Source organism: Bos javanicus, chromosome 17, assembly GCF_032452875.1.
Source record: "Bos javanicus breed banteng chromosome 17, ARS-OSU_banteng_1.0, whole genome shotgun sequence".
Taxonomy (NCBI): domain Eukaryota; kingdom Metazoa; phylum Chordata; class Mammalia; order Artiodactyla; family Bovidae; genus Bos; species Bos javanicus.
The window spans coordinates 35,876,116-35,903,234 of record NC_083884.1 but is presented as its reverse complement, the minus strand read 5'-3'; the positions used below and the strand labels follow the sequence as shown (position 1 = coordinate 35,903,234).

Here is a 27,119-nt window from a genome sequence, read left to right as displayed (position 1 = left end):
GTTAAAGCTCATAAAAGTTGAATTTCTTTCCTAGGTTTACAAACTAATACATGGTAGACTTGGAAACCTAAGCCAAAGTTATCTAAATCTTAGCTGTTATATCATTCTGTTAACATGGAAATATTTAGTCAGGTAGAAGGAAGGAGAGATGCAGTATTTACATGCCTCCTTACATGCCCATGTAAGGAGGCATGTAAATATTTACCAGGTAAGAACAGCAAGAACCTAAGAAAGTGTAAAAACTGATGTTTTTCCTCACTTGCCACAAATTAGCATTAGTCAGAGTTCTCTATTATATCTTCTTAAGTTGACAAATAATACTAAATGAGAGACTAAATGCTAAAATACTAATGAAAGAGTTAGCGAAATATAAATTTGAAAAACTGAACCAAAATTTGTGACCTAGAGCAAGTAGGAGTAACTGTTGTATTTATATGCATCACTGATCATCTCTGTATTCTAACAATAAGATTTCTATCAACCTATTTTTATTGCATTCTTGTATGGTTTTAAGTACAAGATGCTTCACCTGATTAAACTCATATAATTCTAATTTCTCACAAGATTATGTTTTCTGGAAACTATTAAATTCATCTCACATCTGTACATGTTCTAGCCAAAGGAAAAGGAAGTGGAGGAGTAAAAACAGCCAAGTTATATGCCTGGGTAGCACTTCAGTCATTGCCAGAAGAAATGGTAATCAGTCCCTGCCTGTTAGACTTTCTGGAAAAGGCTTTGGAAACTATCCCAATTACACCAGTTGAAAGGAACTATACAAGTGAGTGTCCTCTTAAATACCTAATTGCCCATCACATGTATTTTTCAGTCCTATTACTAGAAGGATTTTGTAATGCTTTTATATATTACCGTATAATACATTCAATGATAAAGGAATTATAGAACGGAAAAACAACTTGAGAGACCATCTAGTCTTGGTGGGGTTTATGATTCCTCCATGGCTACAGCTACTTAATGACAAAATTAACATCCTTAGTCCTGTGTTTGAAGAAGGAAATGGCAACCCACTACAGTATTCTTTCCTGGGAAATCCCATGGATAGTGGAACCTGGCAGGCTGCAGCCCACACATTCACAAAAGTTGGACATGACTTAGCAACTAAACAACAACTGCTGCTGCCAAGTCACTTCAGTCGTGTCCGACTCTGTGCGACCCCATGGACTGCAGCCTACCAGGCTTCTCTGTCCATGGGATTCTCCAGGCAAGAACACTGGAGTGGGTTGCCATTTCCTTCTCCAATGCATGAAAGTGGAAAGTGAAAGTGAAGTCACTCAGTCATGTCTGACTCTGTGCGACCCCATGGACTGCAGCCCCCCAGGCTCCTCCATCCATGGGATTTTCCAGGCAACAGTACTGAAGTAGGGTGCCATTGCCTTCTCCCTAACAACAACAGGTCCTATATTAGAGTGACTCTTGGACTGGAAACAGTCCTTGAGGACAATGGCAAAATTACTGTTTTCTTTGTATGCTGTTTGGTACAGCAGCGGGAATCAAGAGTTTGAAGGAATGAGTAAGAGGTTTGAATAGGGAAAGATGTAATGAATAATGGGCTACAGAAGCCAGTGTTTCTGTGCATTCATACCCCTGATCTCAGTACTAGCAAAAAAGAAAAAGATCTTTTAATAAATAGTTTGCCTTTACCCTAATAGTAAAACTTTAAATATTTTAACAGCTGTCAGCTCTCAAGATGAAGATATGGGACATTTTGAAATACCAGATCCTATGGAAGAATCAACAACATCACTAGTATCATCTTCAACATCTGCTTACTCTTCCTTCCCTGTAGATGTTGTGGTTTATGTACGAGTTCAGGTAATATACTTCATCTATTCCTTTTTATTTTAAAGAAGAATATGTTTTTTTAAGTTTATTTGAACATATACAATATTAATTCCTTTTAAAGTTTTCTTAAGGTTCATGGACCTTAGTACGTTTATGATGGCCTAGAGGTTGCCTGAACCTCTGGGAAGTATATGTACAATTTTATGTGTTATTTATTTGTCTGCTGAGGAAGTTCATATCTTTGAGTATTCAGAATTGAGATCTTATTCTTTTGTGGCAAAGGTAAAAATATGTAAGTTAAAACCCTTTTTTTTTTTTTAGCACATTATACCTCTTTAAAATTATGTCATGGCATCTGTATTTCTTGTCATTATGGTTATTTGTGGGCAGACATAAAGTGAAATTGAGATATAAAGTCACAATAGTACCTTTTTTAGATTCTTCTAAGGGTTATATGATGACTGCAGCCATGAAATTAAAAGACGCTTACTCCTTGGAAGGAAAGTTATGACCAACCTAGATAGCATATTCAAAAGCAGAGACATTACTTTGCCAACAAAGGTTCGTCTAGTCAAGGCTATGGTTTTTCCTGTGGTCATGTATGGATGTGAGAGTTGGACTGTGAAGAAGGCTGAGCGCGGAAGAATTGATGCTTTTGAACTGTGGCATTGGAGAAGACTCTTGAGAGTCCCTTGGACTACAAGGAGATCCAACCAGTCCATTCTGAAGGAGATCAGCCCTGGGATTTCTTTGGTGGGAATGATGCTAAAGCTGAAACTCCAGTACTTTGGCCACCTCATGCGAAGAGTTGACTGATTGGAAAAGACTCTGATGCTGGGAGGGATTGGGGGCAAGAGGAGAAGGGGACGACAGAGGATGAGATGGCTGGATGGCATCACTGACTCGATGGACATTAGTCTGAGTGAACTCCGGGAGTTGGTGATGGACAGGGAGGCCTGGCGTGCTGCGATTCATGGGGTCGCAAAGAGTCAGACACGACTGAGCAACTGATCTGATCTGATCTGAAGGGTTATATAGTTATGTATTTAATAATTTTATTCTAAAATTCAGTCCTGTTTCAGGCCTGTAGGAGTATAGGCTACCCCTCTGATATTGTGGTTCCAGACCACCACTGTAATAAAGCAAATGCTAAAGTGAAGCAAGTTACATTTTTTTTAAATTTCCCAGTGCATATAAAATTGTTTACACTATCCTATATTCTATTAAGTATGTAATAGTATTATATCTAAAATAAAACAATACCTACCTTAAGTAAAAAAGAATGCTTAGAAAAACTGTACCATTAGACTTGCTCAAGGAAGGGTTGCCAAAAACTATCATTTTATAAAAAGAAAAAAAAACACTCAACATCTACAAAGCACAGTGAAATCAGGTATATTAGCATCCAACTGAGTCTGTTTATTAAGGAGGATTTAACTTGTATCCAAACTTCAAGGTTTAGTTTACCTTCAATTAAAACTTTATGATCAGTCTCAAGAATAAAAGAAACACTAATGATCATCTCTTCAGATTAATTTCTACAAAAGCAATTTGGCCAAAAAAATTTCAGTCTGATCTTCTGGAGTTTTGCACTAGCTTTTTTGAAGATCTGATGAAAACATATAATAAGAGAGGCCTTGAGAGTTTGTAAAACTTCTGTTATAAATGCAGTAATAGCCTTTTAAAATTTCAGCATAAAGAAATTACTTCCTTTAAAATACTTGATTATGAACAACATGGACATGAACATATTTAATATTCTGAATTATCTAAATGTCTGCATATTTACTGTTTAGAATTCCTCAAATATTTAGTTTTAAAAGTGATACAATTTTGTTAATGCATTTTGGTTAATGTATCATGTGTCTGTTTGGAAAAGGTAGGGCATTAAATTCAAAATAATAAATAAGATATATGTAGACTGAGATGGAAACTGAATGTAATTTCTGGAGTCCAACAGAAAAATTTTTAATCACCTAGTTCCTAGAAACTTTACTTTCTTTGTCTTTCTGTACTTTTCAGCCCTCACAGATCAAGTTTAGTTGTTTACCAGTGTCAAGAGTAGAATGCATGCTAAAGCTGCCATCCCTGGATTTGGTGTTTTCTTCAAACCGAGGAGAACTGGAGACTTTAGGGGCTGCGTATCCTGCAGAGACCTTATCCCCTGGAGGTAGTGCTCCTCCAAGTGGAACAAAAACCTCCTCGAGCAAAACTGGAGTACCAGGTGTGGAAACGTTCTTTTATTCAATTAGCATAAAAAGCCAAGTACTATTTTAATAGTAATTAATAAACATTTCCAAATAAATACATTTGGAAAAGGAGAATATTTGAGAATTAGGGTATTTATAGAAAAAATCTATAGTGGATCACAGTTTTGAGTGTATTTCATTATACCCAAGGAATGGCAGTTGCATAGCGTTTTGTTGTCCATTCATGTGCATATTACATCTACTGTGAAGTGTGAAGGATAATGTGTTCAAATACTTTTGAATGTTTTATTTTAGGCTGTATTTTTACGTTATGAGTGATCAGTGTTGCAAATGGTAAGTAAGAGCTGTAGTATTAACTTGCAAGGATTTCTTATCACACTGAATTAAAAGTATATCAAATTGTGTGTATATGTATAAAAAATTTTTAGTGGTAAAATTTTGTTACTTAACTCAAATGTCTGTTTCATGAAAGGTTTAGGTATTAAAGTAGAACTGATGATTTCCTGATGAGATAGTCATTTTTCACTCACTGTCACTTCTGCCCTAAAAATCATCTGGAGATCACAAATGCAAGTAGTGAAGATTTGGGGGGATATTTTAAAAAAAAAAAAAACAGAATGAATGAAAATGTAAAAGAACTGATAAGAGAACTAATAATAAGACAGTTTAACAGTTCTACCCCTAAAGCAGATATTGGAATATACACTTTTTTCTTAATATCAAAATGTCATAAATTAACACATTATTATAGCAGTATATATGCACTATGCTAGGAATATATAATGTAGGAATATATAATGAAAGGAATATAAAATGAGCAGCTATTTTTATGCCCACGTTTCTTTTAGAAAATGAAAAAGTGAAGTAGCACCCCTTATGTTACCATAATAAAACATGCAGGAAGGAATGATGATGAGAATAAATGTATAAGAAATGTAGATTATGACAATATCCATTCTTTGAAAGGATCTTTATGAACTTGACTGAGTTCTGGATCAGTGCTAAGGGCTGGATATACTGTAGTGAATTTAGCTAACAAGCATATTCCTTGCTAATGTGAAACTTAAGTTGAATTTGGAGAAATAGATAATAAGCAAACAAGTGTATTTTCAGTGCAAACATGAAGGTGGTAAGTATGAGCCACGTAGACAGGTAGGGGAATAAAACACTCCAGGTACATAGTATAAAATCTATAAAGTAGGAAAGAGTTTGACAACTCTTTGAAATTAGCCTGTTCCACTCATGTTGAATGTTGCCAATAAGGCCTTCTTGATTTCTAAGAGAGAGACCTTTAACTTTCTCCATTTGTGTACTTTGCTCTGTTTCCACTGTTTCTGTGGAAATGTGGACTCCAGTTGTATGATTTGGATTTTTTACAGTTCATTCTCCTCCACTGCTTAAGACTCAGCTATTTTGTACCTCTTCCAACTGCCTGCTTCTAGTAAGAACAAAGGAGAAATTAAACAGGAAACCTTGGAGTTGGCCAGTCATATGTATAAATAATTATTTCAACAATGAACAGAATATCCAACCCTGGTTTATACAGTATATTAATTGGAAAATACATCTAAGCCCTCATGTTAAGGATTTAAATCTACTGATCAGTTAATGTTTGACTATTTCCATTTTATTTTCAAATCATGTTTGGTTCTTGAGACTATATTAAGACAGTTTTTTTTAGTACTTTCTGTGTCTTATTCTATTTTGGGTTTCTTGTGTTCCCTATAGGTTCATCAGGATTAGGCAGCCCTCTTGGCAGAAGTCGACATAGTAGTAGTCAGTCAGATCTGACCAGTTCCAGCAGCAGTTCCTCTGGGCTGAGCTTCACTGCATGCATGTCTGACTTTTCCCTTTATGTATTTCATCCATATGGAGCAGGGAAACAAAAAACCGCTGTTTCTGGCCTTACACCCGGATCAGGAGGATTAGGTATACTTAGCATGTTTGCATCTTTTTCAAATTTATCACATCTTTTCAAGCTTTCGTCTTTTTAAAAATGATGTTATCTTTAATAATGGATATAAAACGAGATCAGAAACTTTTTCTTCTTGATAATATCTATCCTGTCTCTACATTAAATAAACAGAAATATGAAATAAGTAATGTAGGTAAATCATATAAGATTTTAAAACTCAAAATATTTTATAAGTGATATACACTGTGTAATCTCTTCAGATATGAGGTTACTTATGCTAAGTGTTTAAATGTTTCATCAAATTGCTATTTGTATAAAAAATTATATTCTGTCAGTAGTTAAAATTTTAAATTGTGTACATCATTACATTTGTTAATTTAAAGTGATACTCTTTAATATGACTATTTAGTCAACTTAAATTCCACTGCCATTTTAAAGTACAGATTTACCACTAAAAATACATAGGATGTTGGTATTAGTGAATGTTATTAACTTATTTAGACAAATAATAGACACACTCCACATCAGTGCTAGTTTTTGTTGAGATGTAAAAATCATCGTTATGGTTATGGACTTGAACCTATTATTGTTAGGAATGTCTAATGTTCATTAGGTGATTCTGCTTAAATTTTAACCTCATTTAAGTGATTTTAATTAATAGCATATTATAGCCTATTGAATAACTTCATGTAACTAGTTGTTGGGGATTTGTGTGTGTGTATATATGTGGGTGTGTGTGTGTGTTTTCACATATATTTTTTTTTTTAAGGGAATGTAGATGAAGAACCCACTTCAGTCACTGGTCGAAAAGACTCACTCAGTATAAATCTCGAGTTTGTAAAAGTGAGTTTGTCTCGGATAAGGCGTTCTGGAGGTGCCTCATTTTTTGAAAGTCAGTCTGTAAGCAAGTCTGCAAGCAAAATGGATACTACACTAATAAATATATCTGGTATTCAATTTTATATTTTTTAATTGAAATATTGTTTTCCCAGAATTAAATAAGGGTCTCCTTTTAAGTGTTTAAATATTAAATAATTTAATAACATTAAGCATTTAGTGATAAGCTGATTTAAAGGAGAAGAATAACTTCTAGCCAAGTACTATTTCAGTCCAGTGAGATATCAGTGTTAGAAATAGGATTTCTAGATACATACATGGAAATATCACCCAAGGGCCAAAATATGCCTATTTAAGTCGCTAAAAACTGCTTCTTCACTTCTCTACCATGAGTTGGTACAAATTCTGACTTATTTTTTGATTTTTTAATTATAAAATCTTAAAACACTAAGGAAGAATGGGTGTTGAAAAATTTTTACTTGGTATCGTAAGATCTTGAGTTGTGTACCTGTGTATCACTAACTTTATTATAAAGCTAACTAGTTATATATGATGGACAAATCACTTGCTCACTTTCTGTACACTGTGATTTGAGTATTTAAAATTGAGTAGAACATTTTGAAGAATTCAGAGTACTAAGTGAGTGAAAACTTTAAAAATTATTAATCCAACAAATATAGGTAAGTACACTTAATCCACTCAACACAATATATGTTTGGTCATTCAGCAAACATGTAATTGAGCCTGTATTTTACAGAGAACTTGTGCCAGGCACTCTGCTAGGTACTTGAAGATGCCCACATGAATAAGGCAAGGTCATGAAGTGAAGTGAAGTCGGTCAGTCGTGTCCGACTCTTGTGACCCCATGGACTGTAGCCTACCAGGCTCCTCTGTCCATGGGATTTTCCAGGCAATAGTCCTGGAGGGATTACCATTTCCTTCTCCGGGGATCTTCCCAACCCAGGGATCGAACCTGGGTCTCCCGCATTGTAGACAGAAGCTTTACCGTCTGAGCCACCAGGGAAGTCCAGGCAAGGTCTTATGAGTAGACAAATTACAGTGCAGTGTGACAAATCCTATAATGGAAGTTTACTTAAAGAGGAGGAAACAAATTCTGTTTTATATAAGAGATCAGAGAAGGTTTCACAAAGGATATGATGTTGGGGCCAGTCTTTAAAATTATGTAGGAATATTCTTGGCTATGGCAACATGGTATTTAATGGTCAGAGCATCAGAAAGTATGCTTTTGGATCATACTTTGATTCACTGAGTTAAAGCATAGGTGTAACTGAACACTGAGTTAGTTGTACAAAGTAGATGGGTTCAGAGACAGGGAGGACTTGACTAGAGGTAAAGCTGATAAAATAGCCCAGGACATGACTGTGGGGTGGGGAAACTCATACCATGCTAAAAAATGGGGTTCTGATCCTTTGGGCAAGGAGAAGCTATTAGCAGTTTTTAAGAACTATATGACAACACTGTCCTTAAAGATAGCAATACTGTTCTGTACACTGAAAAATCTGTTAAGAGGGTAGATTTCATGTTAAGTATTCTTGCCACAAAAAAGAACCACCAAAATTATACATGGATTATAAAATCTATGTTTTTTTAAAAAGGAATGATCCTTAAGATTGATGTTTTAGGAAGAGAGCTGATAGGAGAATGGTAAGAGATGGTAGAGTGGAAAGATGCTTGGGGACACTGTTGAAGTAGACTAAGCAGTAGGGGATGAGGGCCTGAATTGTGACAGTAAAAAAAGAGGAGAGAGAATGGTTTCAAGATAAATATGAGAATCCATAAGCTTAAGGACAAGTTGTATGAGCAGCAATAGAGGAGGCAACAATGCCTCAGGCTTTTAGGTTAGGTAGCTCAAGGGGCATTGAGGTCACTGCCTTTAGAAAATAAAGAAGGAAATACTTATATGACACTGAGGTGGAAGGATCTGATAGGCAATTGGCTATTGGGCTGTGTGGATATGGGCTCAGGCTGAAATGGAAAGTTCAGGTTTAAGGGACACTGACATGTGAATGCAACAGAAGCTCTGATGGAGGACTGGAGGAGCACCTGAAGCAGAAGTAGCAGAGCAAAAACCCTGAGTCAGCCATCAGAACACTTTGAGACTGACAATTCACTGCTTAGCTGGTAAAGAGTTCACCTGCAATGCAGGAGACCTGGGTTTGATCCCTGGATTAGGAAGATCCCCTGGAAAGGGAAAGGCTACCCACTCCAGTATTCTGGCCTGGAGAATTCCATGAAATGTAGAGTCCATGGGGTCGCAGAGTCAGACACAACTGAGTGACTTTCACTCACAAAATACTAACTTCTGCCATACAGTTACTTGGTTTGCAGCTGCTTTTGAAGAAGTCTGTATTCTAGCTAATCCTGATGATTCATTTTCCATTTCTGAGAGGGGCCCTGTGTTAAAGCTGGAAGCTGTCTATAAGACTGACCTTAGATCCTGTGTGAGAATTTCATGATAAAGTGGTAATAGAATTCCAGTTTGCTCTCACTTCAAAAATGGAAATGGAACTAATGGTGCTAGAATGTGCTATCTTTATCAGCTGTGAAAGGAACACATTATCACTAACTGATCATACTATATATCTCATTTTGGCATTTCAAGACTTGTAAGAGAATTATAATTCAGTTGTGTAATATTATATCTACCATGTGAAAATATTAAAGGTTTTGGAAATATGTTCTAACAAATTTCATTTATGTATCAGCTGTTTGTGATATAGGGTCTGCTTCCTTTAAATATGATATGCGCCGCCTCAGTGAAATTCTGGCATTTCCAAGAGCCTGGTATAGGAGGAGTATTGCAAGACGCCTATTTCTTGGAGACCAAACTATTAATTTGCCAAGTAAGCTTATTTATGTAATTATAGATTATACTTAGGCTGCTTTTAATTTTGATTACAATAATAATAAGATCCATGATTGATAACACAAACTTTGTCTTACTTGGTAAACTACCCTGCAGTTCTTTCACTCATTCAACAAATGTCAGTGGAGCCCCTTTAATGTGCTAGTAACCACTGGGAATGTACTAGCATTGGAGGTCACAAAATGCTTGCTGTCTCGGGGATTATTTTGTTCTGTGGTTACCCTGTAATCTCTGTAAAATCTGGAAATGCATAAATAATTTAACCAACTTAATCATGGTTAAACATGGAAAATAGAAAATATTGAGGACATGCTACCATTTTTTTTCCTTCAACATAGATATTGCTGTATATTACATTGTGTAAGTGAAAGTAAAGAGTTAGCATTATACAGTAGAAAATATTAGAAATTTGGATTCTAGGTCTACTCCCTCAACTGTAATATGGGACAGAGTGCCTGTCCTACCCTTCTCATATATTTTCTGTGAGAATTAAATGACATGCTGGAATTGTGCAAACTGGACATTGTACAGTTTTCAGAGAACTTGAAGAAATACAAAATGTGATTAGAAGTGGTGGAGTGGTGAATGTTTTATAGCATGGAGATATTTTCCTGTTAATTTTGTTTTTGTTTTCTACTTTCCTTTTAGCATCTGGCCCAGGGACACCTGATTCCATTGAAGGTGTGAGCCAACACCTTTCTCCCGAATCATCAAGAAAAGCTTACTGCAGGACCTGGGAGCAGCCTAGTCAGTCAGCCTCCTTCACCCATATGCCTCAGTCACCTAATGTGTTCAGTGAGCATATGACGAACAGCACCATGTCACCAGGGACAGCAGCACAGAGCCTAAAATCCCCAGCTTCCATAAGGTCAAGAAGTGTGTCTGATTCTTCAGTTCCCCGAAGAGGTAACACTGTTCTTTTGTTAGCCCTCTAGAGCTCCTAATATAAAAATCTTAATTGGTTACTCCCAGATTTTTGCCCCAACTGCATGAAGAGATTACAGGTTTTTACGGAAGATGTGGGGTGGGGGTAGGAGTCCCAAATGCAACAACATACACATACACACACTTGACAGTATTTGCTAGCAGATGAGACAGCTGGACGGCTAGTTGCTTTGAAAAAGGATAGAGAGAAAGAAATGAGCATAGTGTTAGCGTGCTCCATATGGTAGTTATTGTTAGAAGTAAAACACACCTACAGTGTTGTAATAGGTACTTGATATTGAAAAAATGTGACAGCTAGTAAATGTTAGGTTTAACACAAAAATATCATAATTTTACTTTTTGGATTATAGTGATAAGAGTGGTCTTTGCTTTGTAATTGGCTGAACATCTATATAAATAAATGTACATTTTATTTTCTATTTTTAGATTCACTTTCAAAAACATCAACTCCTTTTAACAAATCAAACAAAGCAGCAAGCCAACAAGGGACCCCATGGGAAACACTTGTCGTGTTTGCTATCAACTTGAAGCAATTAAACGTTCAAATGAATATGAGTAATGTAATGGGAAATACAACGTAAGCTATTCAGATACAAAGATACAAAGAAAATATATTTAATCATCATATATAATTTTTCTAATTGTTGTAAAGCAATACAAAACCTTTTTCAAATGCTGAAATGTTTAAGACAGTCAATAGATAAATTATAAATTGCTTTACCCTGAAAATGGTTTAATCCTAAAGATACTATAACATAGAAACAGCATGAAATATGTGTTCTAAAAAGAAAATAAGGAAAATAGCATAATTTTCTAGCTAAGAATAAAGCTTCGTTATTAATGTTAATATTCAAATGTTTACCATAGTTTTTATAAGAAATGTATTGTTTCATTGTCCAATTTTTTTTTAATCATATATCTCCTGTTTTAATTCATGACATTGGAAGCCATATGTCTATTTAACAAGGCTTTTTCTTTTTGATAGCTGGACAACTAGTGGTTTGAAGAGCCAAGGCCGCCTGTCAGTAGGAAGTAATCGAGATCGAGAAATAAGCATGTCTGTTGGTCTGGGAAGATCACAGTTAGATTCTAAAGGAGGAGTAGTTGGAGGCACTATAGATGTAAATGCTTTGGAGATGGTTGGTACGTTGAAATTTTACAGCTGAAAAATATATTGAGAAAAGCATTTGAAAACCGATTTTGATGAGTTTTTATTAGGCATTTCTGTGAAAAGTAATTATTGTTTCTATTTTAGCTCATATTTCCGAACATCCAAACCAGCAACCCAGTCACAAAATTCAGATTACTATGGGTTCTACTGAAGCTCGTGTGGATTACATGGGCTCAAGTATTCTCATGGGTATCTTCAGTAATGCTGACCTCAAGCTTCAGGATGAATGGAAAGTAAATCTGTATAACACACTGGATTCAAGCATGACTGATAAAAGGTATTTAGTGAAATATTACTTTTTCAGTACTTTACATGACTGCTTTTAACATATTTTCTATCATTCGGTGAAAAGACTCAAACCATTTTTCCTGCAATTACATGATTTTTCTGTTATACAATTAATATGAATGAAAAGCTGGTGGGGAAGAGACTTTTTTGGGTGCTTTTAAACTGTTTTCTATAAGATATATGATAAAGACTCTGTTTTATGCTCTAGTGAAATTTTTGTCCATGGAGATCTGAAGTGGGATATTTTCCAAGTAATGATATCAAGATCAACTACACCAGACCTGATAAAAATAGGAATGAAGCTCCAGGAATTTTTCACTCAGCAGTTTGACACCAGCAAACGAGCTCTGTCTACCTGGGGACCAGTTCCTTATCTTCCACCTAAGACAATGACTAATAACCTAGAGAAAAGTTCACAAGAACAATGTAAGAGTTAGAAAACTAAGACTTTATATATACTTTATCTTTCACTATGTGTTACAATTTTAATTTAAACATTTAAATACCATACTCACAAAGGGGTCCATATGCTCTTTATCCTACTCACTCAGCAAAGTACTCATGTCCTACCCACCAATGGAATTAGAAGCCATCATTTGGAAAGACATTCATTCATTATCTCCCCTGCCACAAACCATCTCTAATCATACCATTATTACAAACTACATCAGTATATTATAAATTAATACTTTGTACATAATTACAAGTTACAACTAATGATTATATTTTGATTCTGAATAACTTACCTTGTAATTCCTATTACATTACTCATATTCATTTGATTATTTAATACATTTCATTATACTTCATGCTCTTGAATACTAATTATGATAATACCATGTTCTGGTTCAGAGCATGGGCTGTGGAATCAGAATGTCTGAATTTGGATTTACCGGCTGTGTCATGTTACACAGTTTATTATTTTCAGTCAGTAATTCAATATTCAAAATTCAAATATCAACCATGTTCTTAAGCACTGTTTTAGGAATAGGGGATCTACTAGTGGAAAAAGTTCCTATTCTCCATTAAATTTTAATGGGAGAGACAGACCATAACTAACTAACTGTGTAAGATAATTTCAGGTAGAGAGAAATGCAGAGAAAAAGAACAAAGCAGGGGAAGAATATAGAAAATGATAGTCTGTGAGGATAAATATTTTAGAAAGGGTGGTAAAGGAAACCTTTTCTAAAATGAAAGAGCTAGGCTAAGATCTTGGAAGAAGAGTTCTAGGCAAAGTGGGCTATGAGAAGGTGCAAAGCCCCTACAGTTGGGAGGAAACTTGCTTGTTTGATGATCATTGAGGTGGCCCACTGTGGTGAAACAGAGTGAGCAAGCAGGAAAATACTGAACATGAATTCAGAGAAGCTGCAGATAAGATTTTTAATATGTTGGGGAGCTACTGAAGAATTCTGAACAGATGTGATACTATTTGATTTACTTCTTACAAAAATAATCCTTTTTAAAGCATCACTCTGGCTTCTGTGTGGGGAACAGACTGAGGTGGTTAAGAAAGAAAGTAAGGAAATCACTGTAGTAATCACTATTAATACAATAACTGCTATTACTACACACTTATACTTTTAATACCATTGTAAGGAGGATATTCTGAGAGTCCAGGCAAAAGACAGTGGTGGCTTTAACTAGATTGATAGAGTTAAAAGTGAAAAGTAGGCTGTAGTAGGATAACTTTTAATGATTTTTATCACAGAAGCAGTACATGTGCATTGGGAAACAGTGTGCATTGGGAAAGAATGTACATATCCAAGCAAAAAATAAAAACCTCAACATTCTGCCCAGAAATCATCACTGTGATTACTTTATACAGAGTATATACTCTCAGATACTTTTCTAGGCACGCATGCGTGTGCACACATACACACACACACGTATACATGCATATATATATATATATATATATACTGCTTACCAGAATATTATTCATATTGTTTTTTAACCTTTTCCAGTCAACAATCTCGAACTTTACATTACATTAATTATCTCCTCTAGCCACCTCATCGCAGTTGACAACTGACCTTAAATTATCTTTACAACTGGGTTATCCAAACCAGTATATCCAATTCGAGACCACAGGTTAAAAACGGTTATGTTTCTTTACTCTTTTTAAATTCTACTGAATTTAGTCCCTTTTTTAGTGACTTGACTTGCTAAGAGACTTGGCCAATTATCCTGCAGAATATCCTACTTTCTCAGTCTTTCAGTTGTCTTTTTATGGTTTCATTTATCTTGTTCTCCAAGTCCCTTCACTACCTTTAAAGTGGAATTGGTATCAGACACAAACTAACAGATGGATGTTCCCCAAAATGTCTGGCCTGGACTTTTCCAAAAACCTTTGTCACGGGCAACAAACAAACAGGCTTAAGGAGTTGTCTTAGATTAAAGGAAACTAAAGAGATATGCCAACTACATACAATGCATGATCTTTGGGTGGATCCAGAATGAGAAGTGTAGAAAACAGCCAGAAGGATATCACTGGGGAAAGTGGGTAATACAGATACTGACTGTACAGTGAGACACGTGTGAACTCTGCAGGCCCACACACAGGTTTTTAATAGCAGTGAGTACCGTGGTACTACATGATCTATGCCTGGTTGAATCCTGTTGGAAGTGTGGATATGGAGGGCCAACTTTAAGTAATACATGGATTTTTGACTTTGTGAAGGTTCAGTGTCCCTGTATATCAACCCCCATGTTGTTCAGTGTTCAGCTGTGTATCTGATTAGCTCTCCTTGAACTTCAATGCGCATCTGAAACACCTGGAGATCTTATTAAAATGCAGATTCTGATACAGTAAATATGGAATAGACACAAGAGTGAATTTCTAACAAGCTCCCAAGTGATGCTGATGCTGCTGGTTCTCAGACCTCACTTTTGAGTAACAAGGTTATAAAAGATTTTTTTTTTAAGTACTTAAAATCAGGCATCTGCCTTTGATATCTAGGTCTTCTGATCACTGGTTTACTTAACCCCTCTTCTGTAAACTAGGTGTTTTCTCTAGATGACACACCTCGTTTATAAAGTTACTGTGAGAATTGGATAAAATTTCATGCAGGCACTTTATAAATCATTATTATAGAAGCATTGGTTGTAATTATTATTATAAGATTGTTACTTTCCTTAGTTCTATCCATCTTTACACAACATCTTTTCTAAGACTGTATTCTTATTAGCTTCCGCTTAATATTATCCAGGGACTGAACTGTTTTATCCCTTATCTGAGTCACTTTAGTTGTAGAAAGTAGCCATGTGCTGTCTTCCTACCCAGCACTCAGGATGTTCATGAGATACTTTGGGATAAATGGTTCTTTGTTTTCTTGCAGTGCTCGATGCAGCTCATCATCGACATTGGCCGGGAGTATTGAAGGTGGTGTCAGGATGCCACATATCCTTATTTCAGATTCCGTTACCTGAAGATGGAATGCAGTTTGGAGGATCAATGAGCTTACATGGAAATCATATGACACTAGCTTGTTTTCATGGCCCAAATTTCCGTTCAAAATCCTGGGCCCTTTTTCATTTAGAGGAACCAAATATTGCTTTTTGGACTGAAGCTCAGAAAATATGGGAAGATGGTAAACTACCATTTTCAGCTTTCACTTTTACCCATCTTCTTATATGATTATATACGACAAAGTAGTTTTCTTTCCCCATATCATTTGTCTGTTTTCTTATGATACTTCTGAAATCCATCTCTATTATTATGTACCTGACATGTTAAGGAGTTTACTGCCAATGAGTCAATATCTATAAAGACTGGCACATGTTAAAGGGCTTATTTCTGAATTTACCATCTTATTCTGTTTTTTACTTAGGCAGTTAAATTTCTGCTGCCATGGCTGGTCATAGTTAAGTCATAGTTATTGTAAGTATTTCTTAGAGAAACATGAAGAGAAGACAACACACAGTGGTAGAGTAAAGAAACTGACTGCCAGTCAGGGCTGCTTTACAAGACTTCTATGGACAAAGCTGCACTTCTGCCTCTGTTTACAGTTTCTTTTAGCTTTAATGTTCTACTCTCTGATATCTTGATGATGAAGGAAATAAGTGGTTGATGTTCTTCATCTTCTTGGGGATAAATACAGTTATAACTAAAAGAAAAAGAATTTTATTTTTTTTCTCGCTTAATGTACTCCCTGTTTTTACACCTTCTCTATGTATGACTTAACTAGCTGAATCTATTGCTCTAGGGCCACAACTCTTCTTCCATCTAAAATATAGTTTGTTACATTAAGAAACTTGTTCCCCCCTCTAGGCTCTAATGATCACTCTACATATATTGTACAAACACTGGATTTTCATCTGGGCCACAATACCATGGTTACCAAACCGTGTGGTGCTTTGGAAAGTCCTATGGCAACAATAACCAAGATAACCAGGCGTCGCCATGAAAATCCACCCCATGGAGTAGCAAGTGTGAAAGAATGGTTCAATTATGTTACGGCCACAAGGAATGAAGGTTAAAAGTTTGATTCCTTGGAAAGATCTGTTTTGTATTCTCTATTTTTAGTTGTTGACTGTGTTTAGAATTTAAATTAAGTGGAGGGAGCATTAATTAAAGTGGAGAGAGCATTTCCATTTCTTTCAACAAGCTTCATTTTATTCCAGCACCATAAGTAGCAATATTACTACATGAGTCAACACCCTAGCAGTGCCACATCTCATGGACTAAAATTATTTTCAGTGTAACTGAAAACATTCAAAATAAAATTGGTTTACATAAGTGAAATTGTTTATTATAATTTGAAAATATATTTTTATACTAATGTTCACAATTGGAGGTTTGGGAAAGTTTTGGCAAAACCAATACAATATTGTAAAGTTTAAAAATAAAATAAAATTTAAAAAAAATGAAAAAAAAACCCGAAATAACAGAATAACACAAAGTTCAGATGGCTGGAATAAAGTGAAACTAAATATTAGTTTTCCAGTGAAGTCGTAAGTTTAATAAAGAGTGCTTTTGATGAATTTTTCATTTGATTAGATTCACAGGTCTTGCAGTAACGCAGTCATGAAAATTGTTATTCTGTGGTTGTTTTTCTGTTACAGTTTAGAGTACTGCTTTGTATCAATCATTTCATCTGTATTGAAAAGCTGACTAAACTGAGACATGTTAAGACTTGAATGTTTTGCTTAAAAATGACTTCCTTTCAGAGTGGAAAAGAAGATGGCTTGGGCCTCATGGAAAATAGTTACTATGCATTGGCAAACCTAGGGATCAAAGACTGTTAAAAAATGTTCTGAGAACAAAAGAGGATAAGGAAGTAAATTAGAAAATTCTGCATGTATTGATTATTCTACCTTCTCAATAAGAGACTTTGGGAGAAGGAGTTCTTTTGAACTGGGATACAATGGAGGGGCTGTTAGCATACTGAACTGCTACCTGTGTAACTAGAAAATGCTAATTTTTATGACAACTCTGTTTGCATATATAGCATATATACAACATATAGCAACATAGCACATATGTTGGGGAAACTCAGGACTTATAACCTAGTCCCAAGATTGGGGTTGTATTTAATCATACCTTATAAGAGAGAATTATTTAACCTATGAAAAACTTGGAGCTTAATAAAGCTCTTAAATTCAGATATGATTTCAATTGAGAATAATATTCAAAGAAACAAAAATCAAAATGTATTGGATTTATCCAAAACCATGTTATAACAGCTTCAGTATTGAGAATATTGACAGGTGCATTCTTTACAGTCTAAGCCACTAAGGAAGTCCATTGTGTATGGATGTATGTATAAATACATGTGTCCATGTTTATATCTGGGGGCTTCCCAGGTGGCACTAGTGGTAAAGAATCTGCCTGCCAGTGCAGGAGATGCCAGAGACTCAGGTGCAATCCCTGGGTCAGGAAGATCCCCTAGAGTAGGAAATGGCACCCCATGCCAGTATTCTTGCCTGGAAAATTTCATGGACAGAGGAGCCTGGTGGGCTATAGTCCATGGAGTCGCAAAGAGTCAGACACATACGACCGAATGAGCACATGACATGTGACTGAGCACAGCACACATATTTGTATCTGTATAGGTATATAACCAGTCTCAAAGCCAAAGCTTTAATATGCCTCTTTTTTAAAAATGTCTTCACTTTCCATCTTTTGAAACGATAAAAGTTCTGTATATCAGTGTCATGACAGCTATATGCTTATCCATGCCTATTAATTTCTTACTGTCTTTATTATTATGCTTGTAGAGCTAAACCTGCTCCGTAATGTTGATGCTAATAACACTGAGAATAGCACAACAGTGAAGAATTCTAGTTTGCTCAGCGGATTCAGAGGAGGTTCCAGTTACAATCATGAAACAGAGACAATCTTTGCACTACCAAGAATGCAGCTTGACTTTAAATCCATTCATGTTCAAGAACCACAAGAACCTTCATTACAGGGTATGTGGAAAACAATCTTTAGTTTCTAAAGTTAACTAAGAAAATTCTACAGGATCTTCAAGCTTCCTTTTTTCCTCAGAGATTATTTTTGTTTTATAATGAAACTGATTTTCTGGTTTAAACTGATTTATATTCTTACCAGCTATTTGATGTCTGGCAAAAAATGTACTCCACTTGTGCCTCTTCTTCTTCAAATGGAGCTAGCAGGACTTCATCCATTAGGTTTTTATGAGGAATAAATAACATATACTTCTATAATGCTCGTAAATTATCATCATCCTCCTATAAATCACATACAGAAACTACTGGTTTCTCTGTAGTTGCATTTAAGTGGATGGCTTTACATGGACCCATGTAAATCCCTTGTTAATGGGAAGAGGGACTTATTTCAATAATCTTTTAATATAGAAGAACTCTGCCATTGCAGATGCCAGCCTGAAGCCAAAGGTAGAATGCAGTGTGGTGACAGAGTTCACTGACCACATCTGTGTGACGATGGATGCTGAGCTCATCATGTTTCTTCATGACTTAGTATCAGCTTATCTTAAAGAAAAAGAAAAAGGTGGGTAACACAGTTGGTTTTTTTCACTACCATTTATATGAATTTGACCCAGACTTGCCCGTGAGTGTCCATGAGTCTCTGGCAGAGGCGTGGGTCCGCGGTGGCCTGCTGCAGGCTTGGAGGCACTGAGTATAGCAGCACATGCATGGGACTTTTTGAAGGAGGTCAACATTATCTTCACTGGCCCATCAAAACCAGACCCAGTTTACCCCTCAGTCAGTCTCTACCATCAGGAAGCTTCCAAAAGCTTCTTATCCTTCTCCATCAGAGGGCAGACAGAATGAAGACCACAATCACGGAAAACTGACCAATCTGATTACATGAACCACAGCCTTATCTAACTCAGCGAAACTATGAGCCATGCCAGGTAGGGCCACACAAGACGGATGGGTCATGGTAGAGAGTTCTGACAAAACGTTGTCCACTGGAAAAGGGAATGGCAAACCACTTCAGTATCCTTGCCTTGAGAACCCCATGAACAGTATGAAAAGGCAAAAAGGTATGACACTGAAAGATGAACTCCCCAGGTCGGTAGGTGCCCAATATGCTACTGGAGATCAGTGGAGAAACAACTCCAGAAAGAATCAAGAGACAGAGACAAAGCAACACCACCACCCAGTTGTGGATGTGATTGGTGATAGAAGTAAAGTCCAATGCTGTACAAAGCAAGATTGCATAGAAACCTGGAATATTAGATCCATGAAAGAAAAGTGAAAGTGAAGTTGCTTAGTCATATCTGACTCTTTGCAACCCCATGGACTGTAGCATACCAGGCTTCTCAGTCCATGGGATTTTTCCAAGCAAGAGTACTGGAGTGTGTTGCCATTTAGGTCCATGAATCAAGGCAAATAGGAAGTGGTCAAACAGGAGACGGCAAGAGTGAACATTGACATTTTAGGAATCAGCAAACTAAAATTAACTGGAATGGGTGAATTTAACACAGATGACCATTATATCTACTACTGTGGGCAAGAATCCCTTAGAAGAAATGGAGTATCCATCATAGTCAACAAAAGAGTCCAAAATGCAGTACTTGGATGCAATCTCAAAAATGACAGAACGATCTCTGTTCATTTCCAAGGCAAACCATTCACTATCACAGTAATCCAATCTGTGCCCCGACCAGTAATGCTGAAGAAGCTAAAGTTGAACGGTTCTATGAAGACCTACAAGACCTTCTAGAACTAACACCTTAAAAAAAGATGTCCTTTTATTATAGGGGACTGAAATGCAAAAGTAGGAAGTCAAGAAATACCTGGAGTAACAGGCAAATTTGGCCTTGGAGTACAGAATGAAGCAGGGCAAAGGCTAATAGAGTTTTGCCAAGAGAATGCACTGGTCATAGCAAACATCCTCTTCCAAGAACACAAGAGAAGACTCTACAGATGGACATCACCAGAATGTCAATACCAAAATCAAACTGATTATATTCTTTGCAGGCAAAGGTCGAGAAGCTCTATACAGTCAGCAAAAACAAGACTGGGAGCTGACTGTGGCTCAGATCATAAACTCCTCATTGCCAAATTAGACTTAAGTTGAAGAAAGTAGGGAAAACCACTAGACCATTCAGGTATGATCTAAATCAAATCCCTTACAATCATATAGTGGAAGTGACAAATAGAGTCAAAGGATTAGATCTGATAGAGTGCCTGAGAACTATGGACAGAGGTTCGTGACATTGTAGAGGAGGCAGGGATCAAGACCATCCCCAAGAAAAGGAAATGCAAAGAGGCAAAATGGTTGTCTGACGAGGACTTACAAATAGCTGTCAAAAGAAGAGAAGCTGAAGGCAAAGGAAAAAAGGAAATATATACCCATTTGAATGCAGGGTTCCAAAGAACAGCAAGGAGAGATAAGAAAGCCTTCCTCAGTGATCAATGCAAAGAAATAGAGTAAAACAACAGAATGGGAAAGACTAGAGATCTCTTCAAGAAAATTGGAGATACCAAGGGAACACTTCATGCAAAGATGGGCTCAATAAAGGACAGAAATGGTATGGACCTAACAGAACCAGAAGATATTAAGAAGAGGTTGGCAAGAATACACAGAAGAACAATACAAAAAAGATCTTCATGACCCAGATAACCACAATAGTGTGATCACTCACCTAAAGCCAGACATGCTGGAATGCGAAGTCAAGTGGGCCTTAGGAAGCATCACTACGAACAAAGCTAGTGGAGGTGATGGAATTTCATTTGAGCTGTTTCAAATCCTGGAAGATGATGTTGTAAAAGTGCTTGACTCAATATGCCAGCAAATTTGGAAAACTCAGCAGTGGCCACAGGACTGGAAGAGGTCAGTTTTCATTCTAATCTCAAAGAAAGGCAGTAGCAAAGTAATGCTCAAAATTCTCCAAGCCAGGCTTCAATAGTATGTGAACTATGAACTTCCTGATGTTCAAGCTGGTTTTAGAAAAGGCAGAGGAACCAGAGATCAAATTGCCAACATCCGCTGGATCATGGAAAAAGCAAGAGAGTTCCAGAAAAGCATCTATTTCCTCTTATTGACTATGCCAAAGCCTTTGACTGTGTGGATCACATAAACTGTGGAAAATTCTGAAAGACATGCAAATACCAGACCACCTCACCTGCCTTTTGAGAAATTTGTATGCAGGTCAGGAAGCAACAGTTAGAACTGAACATGGAACAACAGACTGGTTCCACATAGGAAAAGGAGTACGTCAAGGCTGTATATTGTCACCCTGTTTATTTAACTTATATGCAGAGTACATCATGAGAAACGCTGGACTGGAAGAAACACAAGCTGGAATCAAGATTGCCAGGAGAAATATCCATAATGTCAGATATGCAGATGACACCACCCTTATGGCAGAAAGTGAAGAGGAACTCAAAAGCCTCTTGATGAAAGTGAAAGTGGAGAGTGAAAAAGTTGGCTTAAAGCTCAACATTCAGAAAACGAAGATCATGGCATCCGGTCCCATCACTTCATGGGAAATAGATGGGGAAACAGTGGAAACAGTGGCAGACTTTATTTTTCTGGGCTCCAAAATCACTGCAGCCATGAAATTAAAAGACGCTTACTCCTTGGAAGGAAAGTTATGACCAACCTAGATAGCATATTCAAAAGCAGAGACATTACTTTGCCAACAAAGGTTCATCTAGTCAAGGCTATGGTTTTTCCTGTGGTCATGTATGGATGTGAGAGTTGGACTGTGAAGAAGGCTGAGCGCTGAAGAATTGATGCTTTTGAACTGTGGCGTTGGAGAAGACTCTTGAGAGTCCCTTGGACTGCAAGGAGGTCCAGCCAGTCCATCCTAAAGATCAGTCCTGGGTGTTCATTGGAAGGACTGATGCTGAAGCTGAAACTCCAGTACTTTGGCCACCTCATGCGAAGAGTTGACTGATTGGAAAAGACTCTGATGCTGGGAGGGATTGGGGGCTAGAGGAGAAGGGGACGACAGAGGATGAGATGGCTGGATGGCATCACTGACTCAATGGACGTGAGTCTGAGTGAACTCCGGGAGTTGGTGATGGACAGGGAGGCCTGGTGTGCTGCGATTCATGGGGTTGCAAAGAGTTGGACACAACTGAGCGACTGATCTGATCTGATCTGATGGGGATTTTAATTATAAATAAAAATATTTTAATAGCTTTAAGTTGTTTTGCTTTTAAAAATTAAAGCAAGTTGTTTTGGCCAAAATAAATATAAACATGCCTTAGAAAATTCTTTACAGCATGTTTAGAGCACAATCAACATATTTCCAGAACATCAAGATTAATTATACTGTGTCCACCACAATAAACAAAAGCAGAGCAACAGAACAGCAATAACTGAAGACATCTGTATTCTGATGTGGTATAATAGTACAGCTTCATTCCTAGATTAATTCCCAATCAATATATTATCACACTGCTGCTGCTGCTAAGTCGCTTCAGTCGTGTCCGACTCTGTGCAGCCCCATAGACGGCAGCCCACCAGGCTCCCCCATCTCTGGGATTCTCCAGGCAAGAACACTGGAGTGGGTTGCCATTTCCTCCAATGCATGAAAGTGAAAAGTGAAAGTGAAGTCGCTCAGTCGTGTCCAACTCTTAGCAACCCCATGGTTGAAGCCCACCAGGCTCCTCCGCCCATGGGATTTTCCAGGCAAGAGTACTGGAGTAGGGTGCCATTGCCTTCTCCATCACACTGCTGCTGCTGCTGCTGCTGCTGCTGCTAAGTCACTTCAGTCGTGTCCGACTCTGTGCGACCCCATGGTTGAAGCCCACCAGGCTCCCCCGTCCTTGGGATTCTCCAGGCAAGAACACTGGAGTGGGTTGCCATTTCCTTCTCTCACACTGCTAGTTAACAGTTATAACCAAAGGTACATAATACATACCATATTTCATAATATTTTATGCCCAATTTGTGTGTTTAAAATCTGTGCCCTATAGACATCATACTGTATTTATTAAAGATCATATGTAAGCTACCTTTGTCTCCAGTTTTATTTTAAATATATCTTTTATGTTGTCTTCATTTTTCATAAAGCATTTGAGTACTCAACTATGAAGAGTGAAAAAAAACTGCTTACCTAAAAAACTCCTATGTTAGTACCACTGTTCAAATATATATATATATATATAATATATATATAGCCATTAACATTAAAAAACCATTGAAGTATACACTTGAAATGAGTGAATTTTATCTCAGTAGAGCTATTTAAATAACTTTGATATTGTCTTTCTCCAAGAAATACCAAAAATTGGCACTTATCTATGGCTTATTTTAAAATACTACTTTTTTTTTTATAAGGGGATATTTAATCATAGTTCTGAATAATACTTTTTAAGAAATGTAATTAAATGAGGCTTTGGCCAGTTCATAAATAAAAATAGAGCCAATTACTTTGTTCATATAGTGATTTAAAATAAATTTGTAATACATATTTGCAATATTAACATGTGATTTTCATTATAGCCATTTTTCCACCTCGGATTTTATCTACTCGACCAGGACAGAAAAGTCCAGTTATCATTCATGATGAAAATTCCTCTGACAAAGACAGAGAAGACAGCATTACTTACACTACTGTGGACTGGAGAGATTTTATGTGCAAAACATGGCATCTAGAACCCACTCTTAGGTAAGTAATGGGTGTATATTTTTACCTATTTCCTATGAGATTATTATGAGAAAAAGGTTATAAATAATTCAGTAGGTTAAATGTGGTTTACGAACAAATATTTTCATGTTAATCACTTACAACCTCTACAGCTGCTGACTTTTTGCTTTTCTGATGTGGTGTGATAGTACAGCTTCATTCCCAGAATAATTCCCAATCAATATATTATCACACTGCTAATTAACAATTGTAACCAGAATTACATAATACATATTTCATGTTAGTTATCTGTATTTAATAGAATTTGTGGAAACCAAATAAAAGCACTTTGGTATTAATAACACATATCCTTATGAGAAATATTAACAGTGTCAATACTCAGGAGAAATATTAAGATACTACAAAGGTCCTAGTGCAAAAAACTAGTATATATAAATATCAAATATAGTGAAATTGACTTATCTTTTAATTTAAAATGAGAATAAAAATAGTTAAATTTGCCATAAACATTTACTTTTCTTCTTTAGAAAACTATCAAGAGACTAGTTAAGTTATATGATATAGTCGTGGAGAATGTGGTTAAAAAGCTCTGCTCTAAGCTCAGCTATATAGCATAGTGGCTGAGTGACCTGGGCCAAAGGATCTAACTGTCTTAGCTGCCTCATGTGAAGATTTTGGAAAATGGTATTACCTACCTTATACGGTTGTTACAATGGTTACATGAGTTAACTAATGCAAAATGCTTATAACTGTTAACAGTTTTAGCAGACTAATGATTAATACCCTCTTTTTCCCTACCTAAGTTCAGGATCAACTGAAATAGTGAGATGCAGCTAGAAATCAAAATGACACCTTTAATACTGATAAAGCTGATAAGAGAATGTTGTTTAGTGTCAGGCAACAGTGTCTTTCTATTACAAAGTCCAGGTTTGGACTTACCTACAGGGTCTCAATGATACAGAGCTCAGGGGGCTTGGGGTTGGGGGTTGGGGGCAGAGGGATGCTAGAGTTGTGCAGTCAGCAGACCTGCTTTCTCACCTAGTTACAGGCAGCCATAAACAGTCTTGAGCTAACTATCTGGGGACCTGTTCTTGAAAAATCTCTGGCATGGAAGAACAGTTTAAGACAAATGGCTCCGAAAGAGTAGGTGGTGAGGAGGGTACTTAATTACCCTACTCATTTCCTCTGTTAATTTGCCAAGTAGATAAACCATCAGTAAGGGGGCAGAGAAAGACCAGGAATATTCCATTAATGCTGTTCTTCTATATGGAAGGAAATATGGTTCTTCTTCAAAGATGTTTAGCACATAGCAAACAGTAAATTTTAGTCTTTATTCCCCCCAGCTTTATTGAAGTATAATTGAGAAAATAGATATTTTAAGGATATAACGTCATAATTGGATATACATGTACATCATGAAAGGATTTCCCCCGCCCCCATAAAGTTAATCAACATCTTTGAGTTAAAGGTGTCCTTTAAAGGTTTTAAGAAGACCACATAACGTGAGGCCTAAACTAAATTAATCACAATGAAATACACTAAACTCCATTGCTGTGTAGGCTCACACATTTTTTGAGTGCTGTTATAGTGAATCTAGGAATTATAGGTTAGATAATCAGTTGTATCTACTGAAAATATTTTTCTTGAGCATACCGTGGAGGCTTAGTGATGTTCCTGAACCTGCCTTCAGGACTTTATTAATAATAATGATTTATAATTATTTTAGATTAATTTCTTGGACTGGAAGAAAAATTGATCCAGTAGGCGTTGATTATATTCTTCAAAAATTGGGCTTTCATCATGCCAGGACTACTATTCCTAAATGGCTTCAAAGAGGAGTCATGGATCCACTGGACAAGGTTCTGTCAGTTCTTATTAAAAAACTCGGTACTGCACTACAGGATGAAAAGGAAAAGAAAGGAAAAGACAAAGAAGAACACTAAAAAAGTAACTTAATCTGTGAACAAACTTTGATTCTGTCCGTTAAGCTTTATTACACTGGAGTGTTGGGGTGGGTGGGTTTGTATAATAAAATTATTTTAAATATAACTTTAAAAAATTTAATTTTGTGGCCATTAAGTTTGTAACTTAACCTGTTTGTTCTAGTTCCACCATTCTGTACACAGTGAAGTATTGCATGATAATATAAATTTTGTGAAAAACTAGATTAAAATATACAAATCTGTTCAGTAAGGTTTATAATTATATTATGTGCAATATGATTCCTGCATCTTTAAAATATTTTCAGAATAACTGTGAATTTCCTTTGTTATTGGCCATAACTTTAGAAAAAATCTTGTTGATACTGTGAGGGGTATTTTTTGGACATTAATTGCTTTTTCTTTTTTATTTTAAATGTAGACTTGTATAAATACTTATTGTATATAGTTTGAGTAACTGTGATATGAATAAATACTACTAAAGTATTGTTTGTAACTATTGTAATAAAGTCACAATAATTGATTTCAGTCTATAGTTGTTTGAGATTTTTCTTCCTTTTATAGTTTATTTTTACAACTAATAGATGCCCCTCCTGTGTCAGTTACTGTGTCAGTTAATTATTTCATGAAAAATAATACTTATAAAAATTAGCTCTGGGAGAGGCATAGCAGAGGCTTCAGAAATACTAGGTATTGTTCTGCTAAGCTACTGGTGAGTACACAGCTCTTCTATTATACTGTGTTCTTTATATATTTATATGTATTCTTTGTGTATATGAATTTGTATACTATACATATAATAAATAAAAAATTGTAAAGGAATAGCAAAATATAACATTCAAAGGTAGCTATAATACTGTTAATCACAACTCAGGTTTGAAATCTAGCCAATTTTTGAAATACAGTTAGTTGGATCAACAGTAGAACTGAAGTACCGTGAGCTAGAAAACACCTCAAGAAAGCCTCTGGTGCAGACTTTTGTGCTTCTTTTCTCTGACAGATTAAAAAACAACTCAAGAGTCAAGACACTTAGCCACGGGTATGTGTGTGCAGGTATGTATGTAGATACGTATGTATGATAAGCG

General features: G+C 36.3%; 1 protein-coding gene across 7 annotated transcripts in view; it reads left to right on the top strand.

Annotated features, from left to right (window-relative positions):
- Positions 1-26,565, top strand: part of BLTP1 (bridge-like lipid transfer protein family member 1) — a 194,990-nt gene extending 168,425 nt beyond the window's left edge. For all 7 annotated transcript variants that reach the window (XM_061384265.1, XM_061384270.1, XM_061384269.1 and 4 more), the window contains 17 exons: positions 617-778; positions 1,691-1,830; positions 3,823-4,024; positions 5,739-5,939; positions 6,695-6,874; positions 9,489-9,626; positions 10,298-10,555; positions 11,021-11,171; positions 11,580-11,737; positions 11,850-12,042; positions 12,262-12,479; positions 15,392-15,643; positions 16,324-16,527; positions 18,273-18,467; positions 18,895-19,029; positions 23,950-24,115; positions 25,821-26,565. In XM_061384265.1, coding sequence (XP_061240249.1) covers positions 617-778; positions 1,691-1,830; positions 3,823-4,024; positions 5,739-5,939; positions 6,695-6,874; positions 9,489-9,626; positions 10,298-10,555; positions 11,021-11,171; positions 11,580-11,737; positions 11,850-12,042; positions 12,262-12,479; positions 15,392-15,643; positions 16,324-16,527; positions 18,273-18,467; positions 18,895-19,029; positions 23,950-24,115; positions 25,821-26,037 — 3,170 coding nt within the window. In that variant the 3' untranslated portion in view covers positions 26,038-26,565. The remainder of the gene's footprint in view (positions 1-616; positions 779-1,690; positions 1,831-3,822; positions 4,025-5,738; positions 5,940-6,694; positions 6,875-9,488; positions 9,627-10,297; positions 10,556-11,020; positions 11,172-11,579; positions 11,738-11,849; positions 12,043-12,261; positions 12,480-15,391; positions 15,644-16,323; positions 16,528-18,272; positions 18,468-18,894; positions 19,030-23,949; positions 24,116-25,820) is intronic.
- Positions 26,566-27,119: the final 554 nt, after the last annotated feature.